General features: G+C 48.0%; 4 protein-coding genes and 2 non-coding genes across 6 annotated transcripts; 2 read left to right on the top strand and 4 right to left on the bottom strand.

Annotated features, from left to right (window-relative positions):
* Positions 1-391: 391 nt before the first annotated feature.
* On the bottom strand, positions 392-1644 carry J7337_000253 (uncharacterized protein; the record flags this gene model as incomplete). Its single annotated transcript, XM_044818014.1, has 2 exons — positions 392-1512; positions 1611-1644. 2 exons carry the CDS (start codon positions 1642-1644, stop codon positions 392-394), a joined length of 1155 nt encoding a protein of 384 aa, XP_044685716.1.
* Positions 1645-2907: 1263 nt separating this feature from the next.
* J7337_000252 (uncharacterized protein) lies at positions 2908-4882 on the top strand (the record flags this gene model as incomplete). Its single annotated transcript, XM_044818013.1, has 2 exons — positions 2908-4721; positions 4840-4882. 2 exons carry the CDS (start codon positions 2908-2910, stop codon positions 4880-4882), a joined length of 1857 nt encoding a protein of 618 aa, XP_044685715.1.
* Positions 4883-5517: 635 nt separating this feature from the next.
* J7337_000251 (uncharacterized protein) lies at positions 5518-6533 on the bottom strand (the record flags this gene model as incomplete). The annotated part of the gene is made up of 2 exons (XM_044818012.1): positions 5518-5665; positions 5749-6533. 2 exons carry the CDS (start codon positions 6531-6533, stop codon positions 5518-5520), a joined length of 933 nt encoding a protein of 310 aa, XP_044685714.1.
* A 1670-nt stretch (positions 6534-8203) lies between these two features.
* J7337_000250 lies at positions 8204-8275 on the bottom strand. Its single transcript has one exon. It is a non-coding gene; the product is annotated as a tRNA-Asp (tRNA).
* A 7771-nt stretch (positions 8276-16046) lies between these two features.
* J7337_000249 lies at positions 16047-16118 on the top strand. Its single transcript has one exon. It is a non-coding gene; the product is annotated as a tRNA-Asp (tRNA).
* Positions 16119-17586: 1468 nt separating this feature from the next.
* J7337_000248 (uncharacterized protein) lies at positions 17587-19270 on the bottom strand (the record flags this gene model as incomplete). Its single annotated transcript, XM_044818011.1, has 4 exons — positions 17587-17847; positions 17898-18928; positions 18984-19111; positions 19161-19270. 4 exons carry the CDS (start codon positions 19268-19270, stop codon positions 17587-17589), a joined length of 1530 nt encoding a protein of 509 aa, XP_044685713.1.
* Between the last annotated feature and the right edge of the window lie 268 nt (positions 19271-19538).

Here is a 19538-nt window from a genome sequence, read left to right as displayed (position 1 = left end):
AAGCATTTGGGAATGTCTTGAATTGGAGAAGATGAGCCGCGGCGCGATGACGATGGTGGGACGCTCAAGCTGGGGGAGCTACAGGAGCTTGCCTAGCGCCACAGTGGCTGCCTACTCCAGGACACCCGACCCATCACTGTGGAACATCAAATTATCACGTAAAGCTAATCAAAAGCTCGCTCGTTTGGCGCTCATCATAACAATTGTCAGGGTATCATGTATGGTATATTAAGGGACAACTTTCCCTCGACTACGTATAGTAAGTACCGAACCAGAATTCTATATAAGTCAAGCAAAACACCAGATACGCTCTCATTCCTGCCAGACCCAACCGACCCAGTACCATAAAGCAAAACAAAGCATCAATCATTCGCAGTAAAAATCAACACGCTCATGCCTCCTTCGTTCTAGAAGCCACAGGGGTATCTTCTTTCTCATTCTCGCTCTTCTCGTTGAATACCTCTCGTGGCGTAATCAGAGGACTGCTCAGACCGCCAATGCTGCCGCTCACGCTCTCAGCTCGTCCATGGCCAAGTAGCCCACTTCGAACACTTGCAGCATCTCCTTGTTTGGCATAATAACTATTTCGATCTCCAGAAATCGCAGGCCCGACACCTGTTGCAGAGTAAATGCTCGTGCGTTCTGTTGCCATTCGAGGATTGCCGTGAATACCGGGAGTAGTAGGCATACCCATCGGGTCGATGTTCGCACTCAAAACACTAAGTGGTAAACTTTCACGGCTGCCACCCCAAAGTGAAGAAGGTGCAAGAGCACGCACAGATGCATCCGTATCGAGAGAACGCCTTCGTCGTCGCTTACTTGATGACGCCAAAGTCAGGATAGATGCGTTGTCTGTAAGCAGGTTATTGGCGGTTGCAGACGTGTAAGTCGTTGGGTTGCCAGTTGGTGCCAAATGGGGCGGAATTGCCGACGCTGGCGTTCCTGCAGTGGGGAAGGGTTGGGTGAATTGAATAGACTGCGTGTTGCCATGGTGCTGTGAAGCATGATTCTGAGGTTGCCCAGCCCCATTAGGCGCCATTGACTGTATCGTAGTCAAGGTCGTCGTCAAAGACCTCACAGAGGGTGCTGGACTTGAAAATGTACTGTCTCCCCCCCTCCTCGAGTCAACTCCTCCACCAACGGTACGGCTCGTTCCAGCGACAGAACTTGCCCTATGGCTGGGTGCCATGAGTGAATGGGAGGCCTCATGATCAGTCAAGACCGTACCGGTCACACTTCCACGCCCGATCGTTGGCGGTCCCTGATCTTCTCGAGATGTCCGAGTGGATCGATCCACACTGGTATTGCTTGTACCCGTCTGTGTAGTGGTGAAAGTGCATGCACTCGTTCCGTTGGTTACACCGTTGCCAACCTGCCCAGATTCCGGGTAGGGGTTGTTCTTCTTGTGGCTGCGTTTCTTGTGTCTCTTTTGACGTTCACCATCGGATGATTTGAAGTTGGTGAGTTTCTTGACCCATGTCGAAAACGGTCTCCTGCGTTGACCTTGACGGTCTGATATGTTAGCATCATGCATTGTATTGTGAGGCTATCACAAGGTGGCGATATCGGGTGATGATAAATTCCAGAACATGAACAATGCTTCAACTCACCATGCTCTGGAGGAATCGCGTCGGTCGTCGCCATCAAATTGAGAAGAAGTCGTCGGGTTGAAACGAAACGTTACGTCGAAGCTGCCAGAACGTCGTTGGGTAGCGGGCGGAGGCGGGGAGACTATGAACAAAGTAAAGGGAAGAGAGGCTCCCTTGGAGGAGGAAAGAAACGAAATGATGCGTCACTCGTAGATGGAAGACAACAATGAAATGCGAAAACTAAGGGGTGAAGCTAGAAGAGACGTCGTCAGCAGATCAAAGTGTGTGGCATGGTATGGTATGTAACAGTACAAAGACTGAGAGCGGCGAAGCATGATGGTACGAAGGCCGGGATACGGATCACGTGATGGGTCTGTTGCATGATGAGACAACTACCTAAACTACACGGACCAGAAGACGACGATCATTTCTATTCGTCCATGGCCTATCGTTGACTCGAAAATAGGCGCCTCCCAACGTGTCAAGTCCCCTTTTCCCCTTCTGTCTCCCGCAGGTACCCGTTGAAATCATCCGTGGCTTCGAGTCTGGACTGAGCTGGCTACAAGCTCAAGGCACATCTTTTCTTGGCGCCACCTCCACTACGCGGACCCTGGATTCGGGGACGCTTACCCACTGTGCCTTAATTAGATCGCCCTAAAACCAGGTGCCCCCTAGCTACAGCTCACCTCAGTTTCAGCTCGCTTCGACGTCATTTCCCAACTTGGACTTTGAAACTTTTCAACACCACAACCAAAGGCCAACTCTACACAAACAAGCATGATCTGCTGTAGAGTATGATCATCAGACAACTTCCTCAGGATGTCGTCGACAAGATTAAATCATCGGTCAATATCACTTCTCTGAACGGCGTTGTTTGCGGTCTTATCACAAACTCTTTAGACGCCGGCGCATCCAAGATCAACATCTCGATCGACTACAGCAGGGGAAATTGTACCGTTGAAGATAACGGGTCCGGAATTCCACCCGAAGAATATAAAGATGGCGGGGGCCTCGGGAAGCTCCACCGTGAGTGAGACGATATTACTTATGTGAAGCTACTTGTACTCACGCCTTCGCAGATACATCCAAGTTCCCTTCAAAGTCTTCTGTTCATGGAAAGCATGGTGATTTCTTAGCATCCCTTGCTACCTTTTCCCTTCTTACAATCACATCTCACCACCAAAGGCATATTTCGCACAATTCTATCTCGTTTCACAATTCTCGAATACTGGCAAGACAGTTGCCTTCGCCCCCTGAAACACGGATTGTCAACTTTGATCATGGTACTCGTACGACTGTTCGAGATCTCTTCGGCAATATGCCTGTCAGGGTCAAGCAAAGAGTCATATTTACTGAGAGGTCTGCTCTTGACAAAGAATGGTCGAAATTGATCCGAGCTATCATAGGCTTGCTCCTTGCCTGGCCATATGGTGTATCTGTTTCGCTCAAGAACGCAGGAACCCAGCGCGAAATGCGATTTCGACCAGCTGACAAATCAGACATCATGTCTAAGACCTCTCGACTTCTCACACAAGCTGGCCTTGCCGATTCAGACGATGCAGACACCTGGGTGCCCGTATCAGCATCATGCGGGCCGATTTCCGTCAAAGGCGCTATCTCTACGAATCCAGTTGCGACACGGCGCTCTCAATTTATCAGCCTTGGGATTCAGCCAGTCAGTAATGAGTTTGGCACCGATGTTCTTTATGAAGAAGTCAACAGGACCTTTGGAAACTCTAGCTTCGGTGTGATTGACGGTGATGAAGACCATAACGGTAACTCGCCGAAGCTGGAAGAGTTTACAGGGAGAGATTTGAAGAGTAGGAAAGGCATCGAGAGATGGCCCATGTTCTATCTCAAAATCAGCACTACGGGGTTGGAGGGCCTCGACAGCCCAGGTCGGCTTGACAGTCAAGGCCAGACATTGTCTGCAATCATTGATCTTTTGAAGGCAACATGTTACGGATTTCTCAAAAAGCATCATTTTCGTCCACAAAAGGTTCGACTAGCCCCTGAAGAATCTTTATTCTCGACGGCAAGAACGTTGGGTCGGTCGAAAAAGCCTAAGAAGCAACCAGCCTCATCATCGAATAGCTCTCGAGCTAGTTCCGTTGCTCCTGTCTCCAGATCTGGTTCACTTGGGCCACGAGCAGACAGTCCCTTTGAGGGTTGGCACCGGGTCAAAGTTGGGAGAGCTACGCCACTCAGCGCCACCTCAAAGGCGACAGATGTTCGTACAAAGATGCGACAAGAGTCACGTCTCGTTGGAGAAGGCGGGAAATTGCTGCGCAAACCGTTTGATGAGCCATCCCCTGAACCAGAAGACGAGAAAGCAGGCTCGTCTGCAAACAGTGGTGTGATCTCTGGCACATGTACTACTGACGACACAACAGGTGGTGGTGACACAAGCAGCAGTGTTACCTGTCAAGGTGCACAGAAGCGAGACAAACATCCTAGCAAATGGCTCCAGGGTGTCATCAGCTCATGGGAGAATCCTATTTTTCACCCTGTAGAACCATCGGTGCCGTGTATCGACGGCCCAGCACAAGACCAGCTACATGCGTGTGGACATGGAAGCGTTCATGTTGGTTTCGAAACAGGCTCCATGAGCCTCAGTGGACGAATCTCACGTCACGCGCTTGCTCGCGCTACCGTGATAGAACAGGTCGACCGCAAATTCATACTGGTGAAACTTCCCCTTGAGCGTGCAGTATCTGGGACCTTGGCGCACGAGAAGCAGAGTTCTGCCTTGGTCATGCTCGACCAGCACGCGGCTGACGAGCGATGTCAACTTGAGGACCTCATGGCGAGCTATTTCGCCCACGACCCCTTGACAAACCAAACTTCACCCGTAATAGAACCTCTCAACCGACCCGTAATCTTCGAAGTCTCAAAAGAAGAATGGCGCTTTCTTGAACAATACCGCGATTACTTTGCTGCTTGGGGCATCACATACCAAACACCCATCTCCTCACAAAACAAAATCATAGTTACGGGTCTCCCTCCAAGCATAATCGAGCGGTGCAGATTAGAGCCCCGACTACTCATCGAACTTTTGCGAACAGAAGTTTGGCGAAACGTGGATAGTAGTGTTCCACTTGTGCGACCATCAACCACAACTCCTGACAAGCCGTTGATATCACGTTTCAACGGGTGTCCAAGGGGTATTCTGGAATTACTACACTCTAGAGCTTGTCGAAGTATGTCTCTTGCTTGCTACTTGCTCCCGCTCTTGCTAACTTTGTGCTAGGTGCCATCATGTTCAACGATGTTTTGTCGGTAAATCAATGTGAGCATCTCATAGATCGCTTGTCGCGTTGTGCATTTCCCTTTCAGTGCGCGCATGGTCGACCCAGTATGGCGCCCTTGATTGATCTTGGAAACGGGGCCAAATTTGGCGGTTGGCAAGAATCAAAACGACAAAAGACTATTTCATGGAAGAGCTGGATAGGGGAGTCATGATGGTTGTGTGCGTTTCTCGATACCCTTTGTTACATAGAGGTTTTTACATTTCAGCATTAGGTAGTTTTAGAGTCTTCTGCATCCAAAGCAACATTTCATTGAACCACTTTATGAAGCAAATATGCAAGCAACTAGGGATATCTTTCTAGGTTAACAGGCATTTCATGAACTCGAACAAAGATCCTAGTGATGAAAACAGCCATCATGTCTGTCGTCCACGCCTCAATAGCAAACAACCATAACCAGCGCTATGCTGAAATCCGCTCTCCAACGCCGTAATATACATCCAACGCCTCATGTGCAGCAAAGGCCTGGCTACCTTTGTATGACCCATTGTAAAGAGAAAGGGTATGATTTGTGAAACTTAGGTCGTGACTCATTTCGTTGACTCGCAGCTCTTATGCGAAATCGAATGTAAATCAGAAATAGTGAGTTACTCCAAAGGATGAGTATAGGTGATGAGCGTTTATGCCCCTGCGCCTTCCTGCGACTCCTCGGTTTGTGGATTTGCAGCTGCTTCAGCCAAATGGCGATCAACGGCGCCGAGCTCTCGCTGCTTCGCTTCCTCTTCAGTCTCCTTGATCCAAATCTTGTTATTATGATCCCAACGGTGCCTGTAAACTATGTTAGCAAGTGAAGGTTTGAGGGGACGCCCCGTCAACGGTGTGACGATGAAACGGCTATGGTGGCAACATACCCTGCCCAACTCTCGGTGACTAAACTCTTCGTATCATACTCGTCAACCAAGATCTTATTGAAGTTGAATGGAACCCTAGCTTTGACGCCCTCGAACTCGGTAATACGCATAGGCCACAGGTCCTGGCTCTTGTACCGATGCTTGTTTTTGCAGCTCCAGACGCCTGGGCGATCTACCTCGCGCTCACGGAGGCCAGTGATATCAACGTACATGCCGTTCTGCATGTCAATCCAACGGCCATCAATAATATTTCTTCCGTCTGAGCGGTCGATATCAACGTGGTGGGGGTTGATGTCTAGGAGGTATCTCTTGGAGATGAACTCCCCCGAGGCAGCTTCTGTGTAGTTCCAACTGTGTTCCGTGCGGTTGAGGTTGTCCCCGATCCATTGAAGAGTATTGTTAGACACTTGCACGTCAAGATCGTAGTCCCAGGGCATGATCTGGCCGTTCCACCACCAACCAAGAAGGGTTCCATGAGCAATCCATGTTTCCACGCCGTAACTGTTCATATGGAACAAATAACTGCGGATCAGATCTCGAAGAACGAGACGATGTTCCTCATATGAAACCTTGGATTCGAAATAACGGTTGTCATAATGGCCAAGCTCGATATTTCGACCGGCTTCGACAAAGTATTTCGGTGTCTTTTCATCTGCGCGTTTGGCAATTGACGACGAAGCTTCAGCGTTCCGAGTTTCGTGGAATAGTGGGGGAAATGCGAGAGCGGCGGTTGTTGAAGAGAATGAAGCGAAGCCCCAGAGGAGCAGCGACTTTACTGAACGCATGCCTGCTGCTGTATGGTCGGATTATGCTAATGGTAGGAAGGAAGATGGAGGAGAGGTTGGCAGTCGAGTGAAACGTATGCGGAGGCGATGCGCTTGATTTGTAGAGGGAGGAATGTCATGCAACGGGAGGTGGGCGGATCGGATCGTCACAAAGTCGAAATCTCGATAAGAATAGGTAAGAAAGGGAGAAGAAGTAGCAATACTTTTTTGATCCAAGAGAAAAAAAAAGGAGAAAGTGCCGAGATAAAGAGAGGGATACAAATGAGGTGTCACATACAATGTCAACAACGCATGTTTGTTATTAGGAGAGAGAAGAGGAGGCACAGAGATAAGAGAGTGTGAAGATGGAAGAGACGGTGATGAGGATCTCTTTCCTTGAAATGAATGACGGAAGATGTGGGTTTCCTTATCCCCAGCGGAAGGAACGACCCGAGCAGGGGGAGAGAATAGGAAGGACGCAAGTGCAGGGCAAGTGCAACTTGCAAGGAAGACCGGCAGGTGGGCGGCGCCGCGACTGTTTCCAGGGGGCGCGGGGCACGCGCCTCCTTGCCTAGAGCGGTATTAGCTGGTTGAGTGTAAGAAAATGGTTCACTACCAGTGTGACAGTGACATCCAATTGTAAAACACGAGTATCATATTCATTAACCATGGATAGGTAGTCTATCAGATCTGAAATCATCATGCGATACTTGGGTCTTTGGGCTTCATCGACTGTTAAAGTTTATCTCCCCCCAACGCCTTCAGTGTCATTTCCATTCCTCTCATCAAAATTAGAGCCTCAATTAAACGCCCAAGCCTCGACTCTATCCGTTTTGGACAAGATATACGTCAGCTGCACGGCAACCAGCATCCGAGCTGTGTATTCGTCGCACGTAACGACGCAAAAACATCTTGGCCGTGTAATAATGCGTCGTCGCCGAGAAATGCCAATGTTTACACCGAATGCTCACAGCGACTAGGAATACGCGGACACTGGGAGAGTGGACATGTCGTCGGTTGCGCTAGGCCCCGCACAGGAAAGAAGTCGTGTGCTTGCTTGATCATCATGATGGGATTTGCCAAGCGTCAGCGAAATGAGGCCAAGACGTGCTACGGAGTAAATCCAACTGTAAAATCAAGTTTCCAAACCAGCTCGACAATGCATGGATGCAGGCATTGACGGATGCTTTCCAGGTTGTGATGAAACGGAAATACGGCATTTATTCTTTGCGACTAATAAACGAAAATGCTTCGAGACTGCAGCCACAGTTTTAAAGATAGATTGAACATCAGCCCTTGACTTAAACTGCGGACCGAGCGAGACTCTACCGGTGGCTCCATCTGGCATGGTCGAGATCTTAGAGGCGTCGTCATCATCTTTCCGATCCGGATTTAGCACGCCCCGAAGCGCCGGGTATTACATGGCAAGGGTCCCATCTCCATTCTGCGAGAATTCTTTTTAGACTTGACATTTAAAAAACTGGACCACAATTGAACTGGCCTACCAAATGACACTCTAGAGTTTAATGCTTTCATTTAATTAAGATTTACTCAAGGTTTGAGTCGATTACTAAGGCATGCAACCTTATGCATTCAGAACACTACGAGACTCCGACGACACAACATATAACAAGCAAAAACAGAGGCCAAAACACCAAAAATGGATATCACGAGTAGTTCTCGTGAGGCGACTCTCCCGCCGGGAATTGAACCCGGGTCTCAAGCGTGACAAGCTTGCATACTGACCACTATACTACGGAAGATTCATGGTTGTTGATCAACCATTGTAGCGGAGTTCGATGTCTGGAGGTTTCAATTTTGTCCTCATATAGTCCAACAAGTCTGATTGTGAAACATAGTAACAACAGGTAGTGAGCCTTGAGCTCTGCTTTCTGGTTATGTACACACTCCTTACGTTTGAAACCCGGTCAAGTGTCTCCCGTCTTGTTTAATATGATAGGGCCTGGTGTAGTGAAGTTGTGATAGGAATCGGGAGTTCAGCCTCCCTAATATTTGAACCGATCTGTTGGTGTTTATACCTGTCATACAGTCTTTTGGCCAATCAGAGATAGAGAGGGTTGGAGTCATATATTACAGTAACCGGTAACTGTAGACCGCAATAGTTGCATTGCGTCAGGTTCTCGCTAACTTCTCACGAGTCCGAATGTTGTTTCTCGAACGGCAAATTATCAAAGGCCTCGTGGTAGGCTGGACTTCCAGAGCAACTGCTGAGAACTTCGTAGTATTCAAGTCTGAACGATATATGCTCATTAATCGAACATGGGCGCCGGGGTGAAACACAAAGGCATCCGCACAATGTGCCGGTAGGCTCCTGTAAATTTCTCGTGAAATTCATCATGGCTAGCATCCATGCCACCTGTTATAGGTTAGGTGAGTTATCTGATTAGATTAGATTTAGTGAATAGGCCAGATTGGAAGAACTTAATTCCGTGGGGGATGTTCTTAGACCTTCAATGATGTGACCTCCAATGGAGGAAAAGGTGAGTGGTTATCAGCGTACGAGGCTTGCAGTAGTTTGTGAAACAAGTAAGCTAGCCGTGATGGTTTTCGTGAGAATTCATGCTATAACGATGGCAGCATTTGCGCCAAGTTTTGGTGGATAATCTTGGATCTTGACCCGATGTTTAGGGACCAGGCTGTCGTAAGGCTCAATGAGGTTCATTGGGAAACGCGCAGATCTGGTGAGTAAGCAAGGCGCATTCTTACTTCTACTTTCTAATTAAGCTGTTGGTACCCTATGTACAAAGTCACCTTGCCCAAAAAGGTGACTCGAGACAGAAGACAGGGCGGTTTCGCTTCGCATGGTCGCCTAAGAGGTCCTGAACGACTTGGGATTAGCCACACATGTGCTATAATCCTTAACAGGGCTCTGCTTGGCTTTCAGCTTTTCTTAAAATAGAATCGTTGTGCAACCGCCGATAGCGTTTTTCCCATAGCCTGCCTATCAGGCTCCGGAGAAAGGTGTTCTTAAAGGTTTCGCAGTGCGAGGTTCCTGGGAACTCGCACACAACCTTTTATCTATCTGATACCTCTACTGTTGAGACCAATAAGGTTGCACAATTACCTACAGAACCAGCTTCAGTCTTGGACTGGGCGAGTCATCATGCCAACTTCCCAAACACCCGAAGACCTGAATTATTCTCAAATCGAGCTTCTCTTGCTTAATTCAGATCCATCCACAACGATTGATTCATCCAGTCACCGATACAAGAATCGAGACGGAATCGAGACTTATCGACCTCTGATCGACAAGGCCAGAAACGTCAGCGATGATCAATCCGATGGCCCCAAAGAAACAGGAATAGTAATTCGGAAAGCGTTGGTTTCACCGTCGTCCAAGGTCAAGGATAAGAAAGGCAAAGTTACAGACACAGAGAAGCACTTTCCAGAACATCCTTGTTGGATCTGGAGATGGGAACTTCTCCAGCTCCTCATCGCTTCCGGACTCTTTGCCGCCATCTGTATCGTTCTCTCTATATATACTGGCAAGGAACTCCCTGAATGGAAGAATTTAGGCATTACCCTTAACACACTCGTTTCTATCATTGCCACTTTTTTCCGCGCATCAATTGCAATTATCTCTTCCGAGGTACTTGCTCAGCTTAAGTGGGAGTGGCTTTCTGGTAGCTTTCGTCCAATGTCAGATATTCAAATGTTTGACACTGCTACAAGAGGTGTTATCGGATCCCTTCAGCTACTTCCTGCTATAGCGCTCCGTCAACCTCTCACGCTCGAGGCTATCCTTATTTTATTTTTGTCACTGGGTATCGGATCCTTTACACAGCAATCGATTCAGACTTATCAGTGTCTGCAACCGGTACACCTTGTGCCACCGCCTTCTGTAACTATTGCAAAAACCCTGGATTGGTCTGACTTTGCTCAGCTCACGCAAGGGGGTAGATATGGTCTAAAAGCCAAGATGTCACTGGCCATGAAGGATGCGATAATACAAGCGCGTAATATCAGCACCCTGTACAGCTGCCCTACAGGCTACTGCAATTTTACCACCTTTCCCGAATACACTTCACAGGGACTGACAAAACGAATGTCACATGCAAGTCTTGGTATATGCAGTGCCTGTACCAATATAGATAAACTTGTCCTCCAACATGATCGAGATGGCAAGAAAACAACTACCTATTCTCTGCCAACTGACGAGAGCAAAAATGGTTCCAGGATAGTTCTTGGAAGCCAGGATGGAGTCAGAGATACTCACATGAGTGTACACACTACCAGAAATCTAGATTGGACTAATAAGACCGTTTCTAGAGCTTTCTTAAACCGCGCTCGGTGGTCCATTTCAAACATCACATTTTTAGCAGCACGAGATCATTATTCCATTGACGTAGCAGCAGCGGCTTGTATACTCTATCCATGCATCAGATACTACACCGCCGCAGTAAAGACTTTTCGGCTGTCAGAGGACATGGTATGGGAAGTGCCTCTACGAACACAAAGCCCCGAGAAAATATGGTCCGCGAAAGCCAAATCTTTTGGTTATGATTGGAAAGGTGTTATGCGGCCGTGCTTGGTTAATGGGAAACGGCGAAACTTATCAGACATACCTTCGTCAACAGATCATTCTACTCGAGTGTATTTTCACAAAGATGACTGGGCTGAGCAAAGCATCGACAAACCACCCAGCTTTGACAATATTACAGCGCCTGCTGAGTGTGTCATGGAGTTCCCAAGGAACCTTGGGCTCGCGTTCGAGACAGAAATAGAAGCGACCTTTAATTTTAACTGTACGCCTGCAGATGATACTTCCGGGGAACTTTCCTGTCGAACAGATTCCGCCATGGAAAACTCATATCCATCGCCTCTATCAAGTTTTCTCAAGGAAAATAGAACGTCAGAAGCCATCGACAATGCATTGGAACTTATAGCCACGCGAATCACGCAAGAAATACGTCAAGTCAGAAAAGATTCCAAGCATCTTCGAGTGACTGGGAACGCGTCAGAGAACCGTTTTTGCGTTCAAATAGCGTGGAAGTGGCTTATCTTCCCAGGAGCGCTTTTGGGTTTATGTGCAATCCTACTTTTTGCAGTCATTTTTAGGTTCGGGTTATCAAAGAAGAGGAGAATTTGGAAGAGTTCTGTTTTGCCCTTGCTTCTGAGAGATTATCCTGGGTTGGAGAGGATGGATTTGAAAGAAATAGAACAATTAGCAGAAGGCTTTGAGGCCAAGATGCAGAGGCCACTAGACTAGGTAGTTTTGTTATTTTTGCAACCATCGTGGTATCGATGTCTAAGTTGTGGGCTAGAAGTGTTATTTGCAATCGAGGCTTGTGGCTGAGAGCTTATTCCGGCAGAGAGAACCTAGTTATTTTTGCAAGAATTAATTGGCTGTTCTCGGCATGCAGACCAAACTTACCTACTATTTTATGATCATAATGTTACATCTTTGTTTACATTCGGCCAGTTCGCTAAAATACTACAGAAGACGAACAGGCTAAAGCCTGCTGTAGCGGGTTTGTTACGACGATCCTGCATAAGAAGATATATATCGGGAACTTTCCACTGAAGTTTCATTCTTCATACACTGAATAGGTAGAAAGCGAATAGAAGTTTCTGAGATGACAAAGGTTAAAAGAAAACTATTCACCCCGTCTCTCCACCGCTTCTGTTGTGATGAGAGCAGAGTTTCTGGCTTAAAGTGACACAAACTCAAAGAGCATATTCGCCGATAGAGCATCTTGACTCTTCCTGCTGCCTGAGATAAAGGTTCAGAGCCAAAACCTAGACATCATCACGGCCTTACATAAAGAGGTTCCTCCCCAAAGCTTCACCTCTCAGAAGGATGACAACAGTGTCAGCACTGCGCGCCCGAAACGATATAAGACATACCCTCAGTAGATTTGCGGTATCTTCACAGCAGATCGCCAGGATGACCTGAGGGAGTCCTTTCATCAATGATGAGATGCAGCTGTGTATGTCGGCCCGGGCTGAAGCTTGGCGACGAAGTAACAGCATACAGTCTTCTGAGATGATAATTGCATTTTCTGGTTGTCTTCTCCCAGTAGAGGGCGATTCTTGCCTAGGGAGTGGCTCTGGTCGATAGTATAAGTAATTAGAGCTCTTGCTGAAAAGAGATGAGGGAGGTTTTTGATTCCAGTAGGCGGTTTCTCTTCTTACCTGTTTGTATCTACTAGAATATCTTGATTCCATGGGTAGAGTTGTGGGATGACAGTTGTTCGCCTCCTTTCCAAAGTCCATGACCCCATGAGCAGTTCGACGGTATCATCCCCATATCGCCATACCCATTCTAGGACTCCGCAATGTAAATCTCAGCTTCGAGGAGGACGGAGATACCGTCACGTCGGCAGCGCCCTCTGAGATACCCCTGAATTTAGCCCGGCAAGAGTCAAACGAAGGGGAGATCCTCTCGATATCACGGATCATACGGCACGTGAGCACAAAGACGCCGATGGCCCGGGCAAGGCTGAAGTAATTGGGTGAGATGGAGGGGCTGTCATTCTCGTGGCAGATACTGCAGGTCTTACGGTCATCATGGTAACTTGGTTTTCAGTCTGAACCTTCGTATCAGGCACCAGGAACAACAAGGACGATATCTTGCTGATATGTGATTTGATTTGTTCTGTGCGTTTGTTTTACTTTGAGCTAAAAACTTTACCTCCTCACTATGGCTCGTGGCAGATGGAAATACTTTGTGTTGAGTGAAGTCTACTCTAGAGTACACTTTCCAATTGCACCATTCCGTCCACCGCCAGGATCCAAACCAATCGATCGCACCTCGCTCTCACTGCCGCGGCTTCTGAGAAGAACTATGTCCCAAAGAAATGCGTAGTTCCACTCCCTGATCTGAAGTTCGGAAGTCATCGTGGTTGGCAGCGAAGGAGTCGGCGGCGGAAGATCGAAACCTAAAAACACATTTTTCCTCTTGGTTAGCCCCACGTGTATGTCACGGGTCGGCTAAGATGCTGCGGTACAAAAGGAAAACCCATAAGGGAAAAAAAAAGTACCCGACTCCCTCTCCCCAAAGCTTCACCTCTCAGAAGGATGACAACTGTGTCAGCACTGCGCGCGCTAAGCTACAAGACACGCGCTAAGTAGATTTGGCAGTATCTTCACTGAAGATCCACCCGGTTCATCAAGGAAGTACATACCTAAGATTCCAATTCATCAGTGATGAGATATAGCTGTGTATGTCGAACCGAGCTAAGGCTTGGCGATGAAGCAACAGCGTACAGTCTTCTGAGATGATGTCGACAATACGGGATGACAGAACGTAGATAGAACGGCAAGGGAGGGAAGATGGCCAACATGGCAGAGCAGGGCTTGAAAGGTAAAGTTGAAGGATGATCTAAAGAGCAAAAAGAATAGCAGGAAGAGGAAGAAGACTGGTGTCTTGGGGACGGGCAGACATTGTGAAGAGGATGATGGAGATGGTGAAGATAGTGAGGACGATGAAGGGGAGAGGATGGTGGAAGATGAAGAGGATGAAAGAAGATGAGAAGAAGAGAAGAGAGCTGGATGCTTTTTGTTGTAGAACGCAGTAGGGATTGCACTTTCTGTAACTTCTCACGATGGAGAGTGATTCTTGCCTGTAGGATGACTCTTATTGATGGGACAGGAAGGAAGTTGATCACTTGGTGACGACTGGACGGGGAAGGTGAGGCAGGTAGGTATGTTATTCTATCTTTACTCCTGCTTTCTTGACTACCAGACTCCCATCCCTTCCATTTTGGCGTTTCTCTTACCCAAGTAGGTACGGAATTCTTGGCCTCTCGACTACCTCCGGTAGGCACTTGCATTTTCCCCTTCTTGACCCAGTCCAACCTGAGGCTGGCTACCAGATGTTCCTCGAAGATCCAGACAGATTTGTTATCTCCGAGATCTTACTGGCGTCAGTCTCGGTGAGCTGGTCTTCTAACAGTATCACCTTCGCCAAAGTGTAGGTAGGTAGTTATACCAGGATCTTCATCAAACATCGTGAGTTCAACTGGAGAGGGAGCCTCGGTACAAGAGGACTGACTACACGACCGCATCACATCGAACTCGGCACGGGGAGGCAAACAAACTTGAGACTTTGATAATTCAGCCAAAATAAACTCTGTAAAGACTCCCCTTAAACTCAAACTACCTCTGCTAAAGTCCACTCTGTGACAATTCGAAGCGCATCCGGCTTCAAGAACCATACATTGAGATAACCGGAGGGTTAATTTGTTTGCGGTCGTACACGTGTTAAACCTTCGTAACCCGATGCATTGAATGAGGGTCCGTCTTCATTGTAGGGGCAGATGCCCGCGATACGAGACTTTGGGTACCATTTCTGTAGTGCGAGTGCTGTGCAGCTATGGTAGTATGGGTTGATGCCAAAGATGTTCATGAGAACGACAAGGCCCTAGCATAGTTTCTCAGATCGGTTTCCTTCCAACTCTTGGTCCGCCATTTGAGTGATGGATTTGCAAAACTTGGTCTTCCCAAGGTTGACAAAATTCAGGGCTTCACCCCATTTATCTTTGTCCTCGTGCGGGTCTGTGGACGCCCAGGTTGTCCATTCATTCACGTAGGTATTATACGCTTTGATCCCTTCAACATCTTCTTTCTGGCACAGGGGCCATCCAGTTGGACAGTCGAGGGGCCTGACGGACAGCTGAGGTTGCGAATCCTCCATGGAAGAGGAGTCCATTATTGATAGGTAGTCCATTATTGATAGGTGAACTAAGAAGATGTGCGGGGCTGAGATGGCTTGGATAATGAAGAAGTGTGTTGATGAAGTTGTTGATGAAGTTGTTGAAGAAGTGTGTTGAAGATGGAAAAACAATGACGATGGAGGCCTCGGGGAGCAAGAAAACTCAAGACTTGAAGAGAGGATGCCAAAATAAACATAGGAAGGAGCCTCTTAAGCTTCCCTTAGGCTAGAAGCACCTACATCTCTTCATCATTTAGGCTTGAGGTCCTGAATCTTCTTTCCTCCCTACCTAAGGTACCCAAGGGAGGAATAACATTGGGTGAGGAAGGTGACTGAGTGTAGGTATGTAGGTCGTACCTATCAGAGCAAATAGGGTATGGTAGGATCTTCTGGTCGTGACAGGTGCTCTAGAGGATTTACTGACAACCTTATTGACCTTGACTGTTTGGTCCTTTACAGGCTGGGAGCGTCGCTGGCTTGTCCCATGACAACTACCGCCGCTCCCCAGAAGGTCCCTATCATCATCCTGTTGGGATCTTACTGCAAAGAAAAGGTCATTTTTGATGCAATGTGCCAACGCTTAAATCAACGGTCCGACCTTTGCCCCTGTTCTGATGAGGAGTATTTTAGCAAGGCAAATGTTGTTCTCCAGGATGCTCTGAATACAATCATGTTAATTTGCTTCAACTCGCAGCACTTGGTTTGGTGCCTTGTTTTCCTCACCTCTGCCCAAGATCGATCTCCCCTTAAAGCATAATTTGCCATAAAAGACTCAAGTTGAGATGCAATCGGTGTATAGGATCCCACACGCGATGATGTTCCCACAGCCCTCACTACAACAGGTGATAACCTGCTCTTCTTCCGTAGTATAGTGGTCAGTATGCAAGCTTGTCACGCTTGAGACCCGGGTTCAATTCCCGGCGGGAGAGATCCAGCCATCTGCGGTACGCAGATTATCTTTTTGGTGTTGGTGTATTTACTTGACTGACCTCATGCCTCTTCACTGTTTTGTATTGTAGGACAATGATAGGCAAGCAGCAACGTTTTGATTTCGAGTCTAGCTAATGATAGCGTGTTTGGCCAATCAAGCCATTACTCCTAGTTAAACCATTCGTAACCCATTACAATTAACCCATTACTCTTAGTTAAACGACTGATTGTTCTCCCTGGGGGGATTGCTCTACTCAGGAGTGTTGTGCTGCTCTCCTCACGGCCGTTGCTCCCAAGTGTTGCGGGGAGCAAGAAACCCCAAGACTTTGGGGAAAGGTGCTAAAATAAACTTAGTAAAGAATTCCCTAAGCTTAGGCTAGGATTACCTGAATATTGTTTTTATTTAAGCTTGAGGCACTGAGTCTTCTTCGGGTCCCTGACCTGGGTTACCTCGGACAGGAGTTGGATCCCTGCCGCCGATCGTCGGAAAGGAGGGACCGTCTTCATTATAACGAAGATTTCCCATGATATCGGATCTTGGGTACCACTGCTGCAATTGGTTCAATGTAGGATTTAACTGTCGCTCGAAGTCTTCCCTCAGATTTCGGTAAAACCAGCTGGCGAGGATACAATGTCCCCAGCACACTGTGGCACGCCCTCCTCCTTGGTTCTGGGCCCTATTCTCAACACATCTGGCAAAAGCAGCTCGTCGATGGGCCGGGCGGTTTCCCAATCGATAGGCCAGGTCAAACCAGTTTTCCTCTTTCTCGGCCGCGTCTTCTTTAGCCCAGTCGTTCCATTGCTGTACCAAGGTATTGTATAACCGAATTCCCTCTTCGTCTTGCGCGCGGCATATACTCCACCTATCATTTGGGCGATCAAGGGCTTGGAGATTTGTATCATGACCAGGATTGTTGTTCATTGTAGCCCACAAATTTCTGATATAGTGACTGGAGAAGTGTATTGGAGCTGAAAATGACGATGATGAAAGAAATAATCAACGATGGGGGTAGTCATGATGAAGGAAGAATACCTTAAGGTATCTTGGTACGAAGTCAGGGGGCCTGCTTCCTTCCTTCCATTACCTAGGGAGCAAAAAAACATCAGACCTTAACATAGGAAGGCACCTGTCCTAAGCTTAGCAAAGTTACCTAATGTATCTTACCTAAACTTGAGAAAAAGATGTACTAAACTTATCCTAAACTTATGCCCAGTTACCCAAGTCTTTTTATCATTTAAGATCCAGGTCCTGGGTATTTGTTCCTCTCCTACGGGTATGTAAGAAGAAACGTGGATCAGAAAATGCAAGTTGAAGAATCGTGTTCATTCTTGAGACAAGGTAGGTAAGATAATGATGACTCGCTAATATCCAAAATGACCTGGTAAGCCCCCAATCCATTCAAAAAGACCCATCGCCAATACCCAATCGTAGTATGCTTATATCCAAAACCCAATATCACTAACATCTTAGAATCGCCACCTGTGACCAGGGTGCTTCCAGTCCAAGTTGGCAACCTCCTCGGGTGAGAGGCCTGCAAGCTCCTGCTCGACGTTCTTCTTGTCGCGTCGATTGTTGTCCCACTTCATCCAGAAGTAGCCAGAAATGCTGAGGATGAAGATCATGCTACCAGTGGCACAGTTGAGGCCGTTACCGATGGGGAAGTTGGGGCCGTCCTTGACGAGGTAGGACCAGGTTGCGATGAGACCACCGATGTTGCCGAACATGACCTGTCAAGTGTTAGAGGTGGGTTAAGGTGGTTGATGGGAGAGAAACTTACGTTCATGCCGATGGCACTGCTTCGTGCGGTATCACTGACGACGTTGGCGCTGATGTGGGCGTTGGTCATGGTACCAAGAACCATGCAGGTGCTGGCAATCAGGAAACAAGCACCGTATCGAACACTGGGAGTCTCGGAGGCCAAGAACATGGCGTATCCGATAATGACAGTGGGGGCGGAGAGGATGATGAAGATCTGTCGTCTGTCGAGGTACCAACTGAGAGCAGGGAAGGCAACAGCAAATACGGCTCCGACGGCGTAGGGAGGGACACTGTGAAGCTGCTTCTGGACGGTGCTGTACTCGGGGTAGATGGCTCCGACGATGGTAGGGAGGAAGAAAGCAAGACCCTGGACGGTGATGTTGTTGAAGAGGAAGATGAAGGCGATCTGAAGAGTGACGGGGTTGGAGATACCGCGCCAGAGCTTGACTCGATCGATGCCGTCAATGACTTCGGTTTGAGCAAGACGCTCAGACTTGACACGGGCGATGCAGAGATCCTTCTCCTCCTGAGTTAGCCATCGAGCAGTCTCGGGTCGATCGGTGAGAGTGACGAAAGCGATGAGACTGAGTCCGATGGTGATGATACCCTCAATGGCAAAGATCATTCGCCAGTGGTGAAGGCTACCGAAGTGGGGGAGCTTGAGGATAGCACTGGCCAAGAGACCACCGAAAGCACCAGCGAGAGGAGCCATGACCATGTAGAGAGACAGACGGAAAGTCAACTCAGAGCGCTTATACCAACGGGAGAGATAGTATGCGATTCCGGGAAGCATACCAGCCTCGAAGATACCAAGGAGGAAACGAACACCGCAGATGGCAGCTTGGCTGTGAACGAAGGCGGTGGCGACACTGACGATGCCAAAGGCGAGAGAGGTAGCAGGGAGGAACCAGCCGGGGCCCATCCATTTACAGCAGACGGTAGCGGGGATCTCGAAGATGATGTATGAGATGTAGAAGACGGACAGGATCTTGTTGTAGTCGTAGCCTACGAGGTTGAGATCCTCTGTCAATCCAGCGATACGGGCGTTACCTGGGGGGAAATGTTAGTGAGTGTTGATGCGCTGAGAGTGAGAGAGTTGACTCACCGATGTTGGCACGATCGATGAAGCAGAAAAGATAGAGAACCGCGACGGTTGGGACGGTGTACAAGTCGAGTTTCCATCGTAGTCGTCGCTCAGCAGCTGGGTCGAACTGGACAAGGGAGTTGCCGTAGCTGTAAAGCATCAGTATGAGTTTTTCTCATAAGTCAGTGAGATACTCACGCGTCGGTGGCAATGTGACCGTGACCAGCAGCATCATGATAATCATTAATGACACCTCCCTTCATCTCAGAGCGCTCATCGAACCCCTTTTCCTGATCAGATACACCCATGATGGCGTTTTCTCACAAGATCACAATTAATAAAGAAAAAGAAGTGAAGCTGATGGGTCTTCAAGCTTCTGCGTACTGATGCTTGAGATACAGAAAGACCAAAACCATAAAAAAGGACAGGAGCAGGGTCTTGATATAGTCAAAGCCAAGGATGGATAACACCTCGGGCTACCGTGTCGGGACAAGCAACCCCCCAGTTTAAGGTGTCTAGATTGGCATTTCCCCTCACGAAGCTACTGGAACCGAGACGTGTGTTGCATGCGATCAA

The sequence above is a fragment of the Fusarium musae genome, chromosome 1, assembly GCF_019915245.1.
Source record: "Fusarium musae strain F31 chromosome 1, whole genome shotgun sequence".
Classification (NCBI taxonomy): Eukaryota; Fungi; Ascomycota; class Sordariomycetes; order Hypocreales; family Nectriaceae; genus Fusarium; species Fusarium musae.
This window is presented reverse-complemented; position numbering and strand designations above follow the sequence as displayed.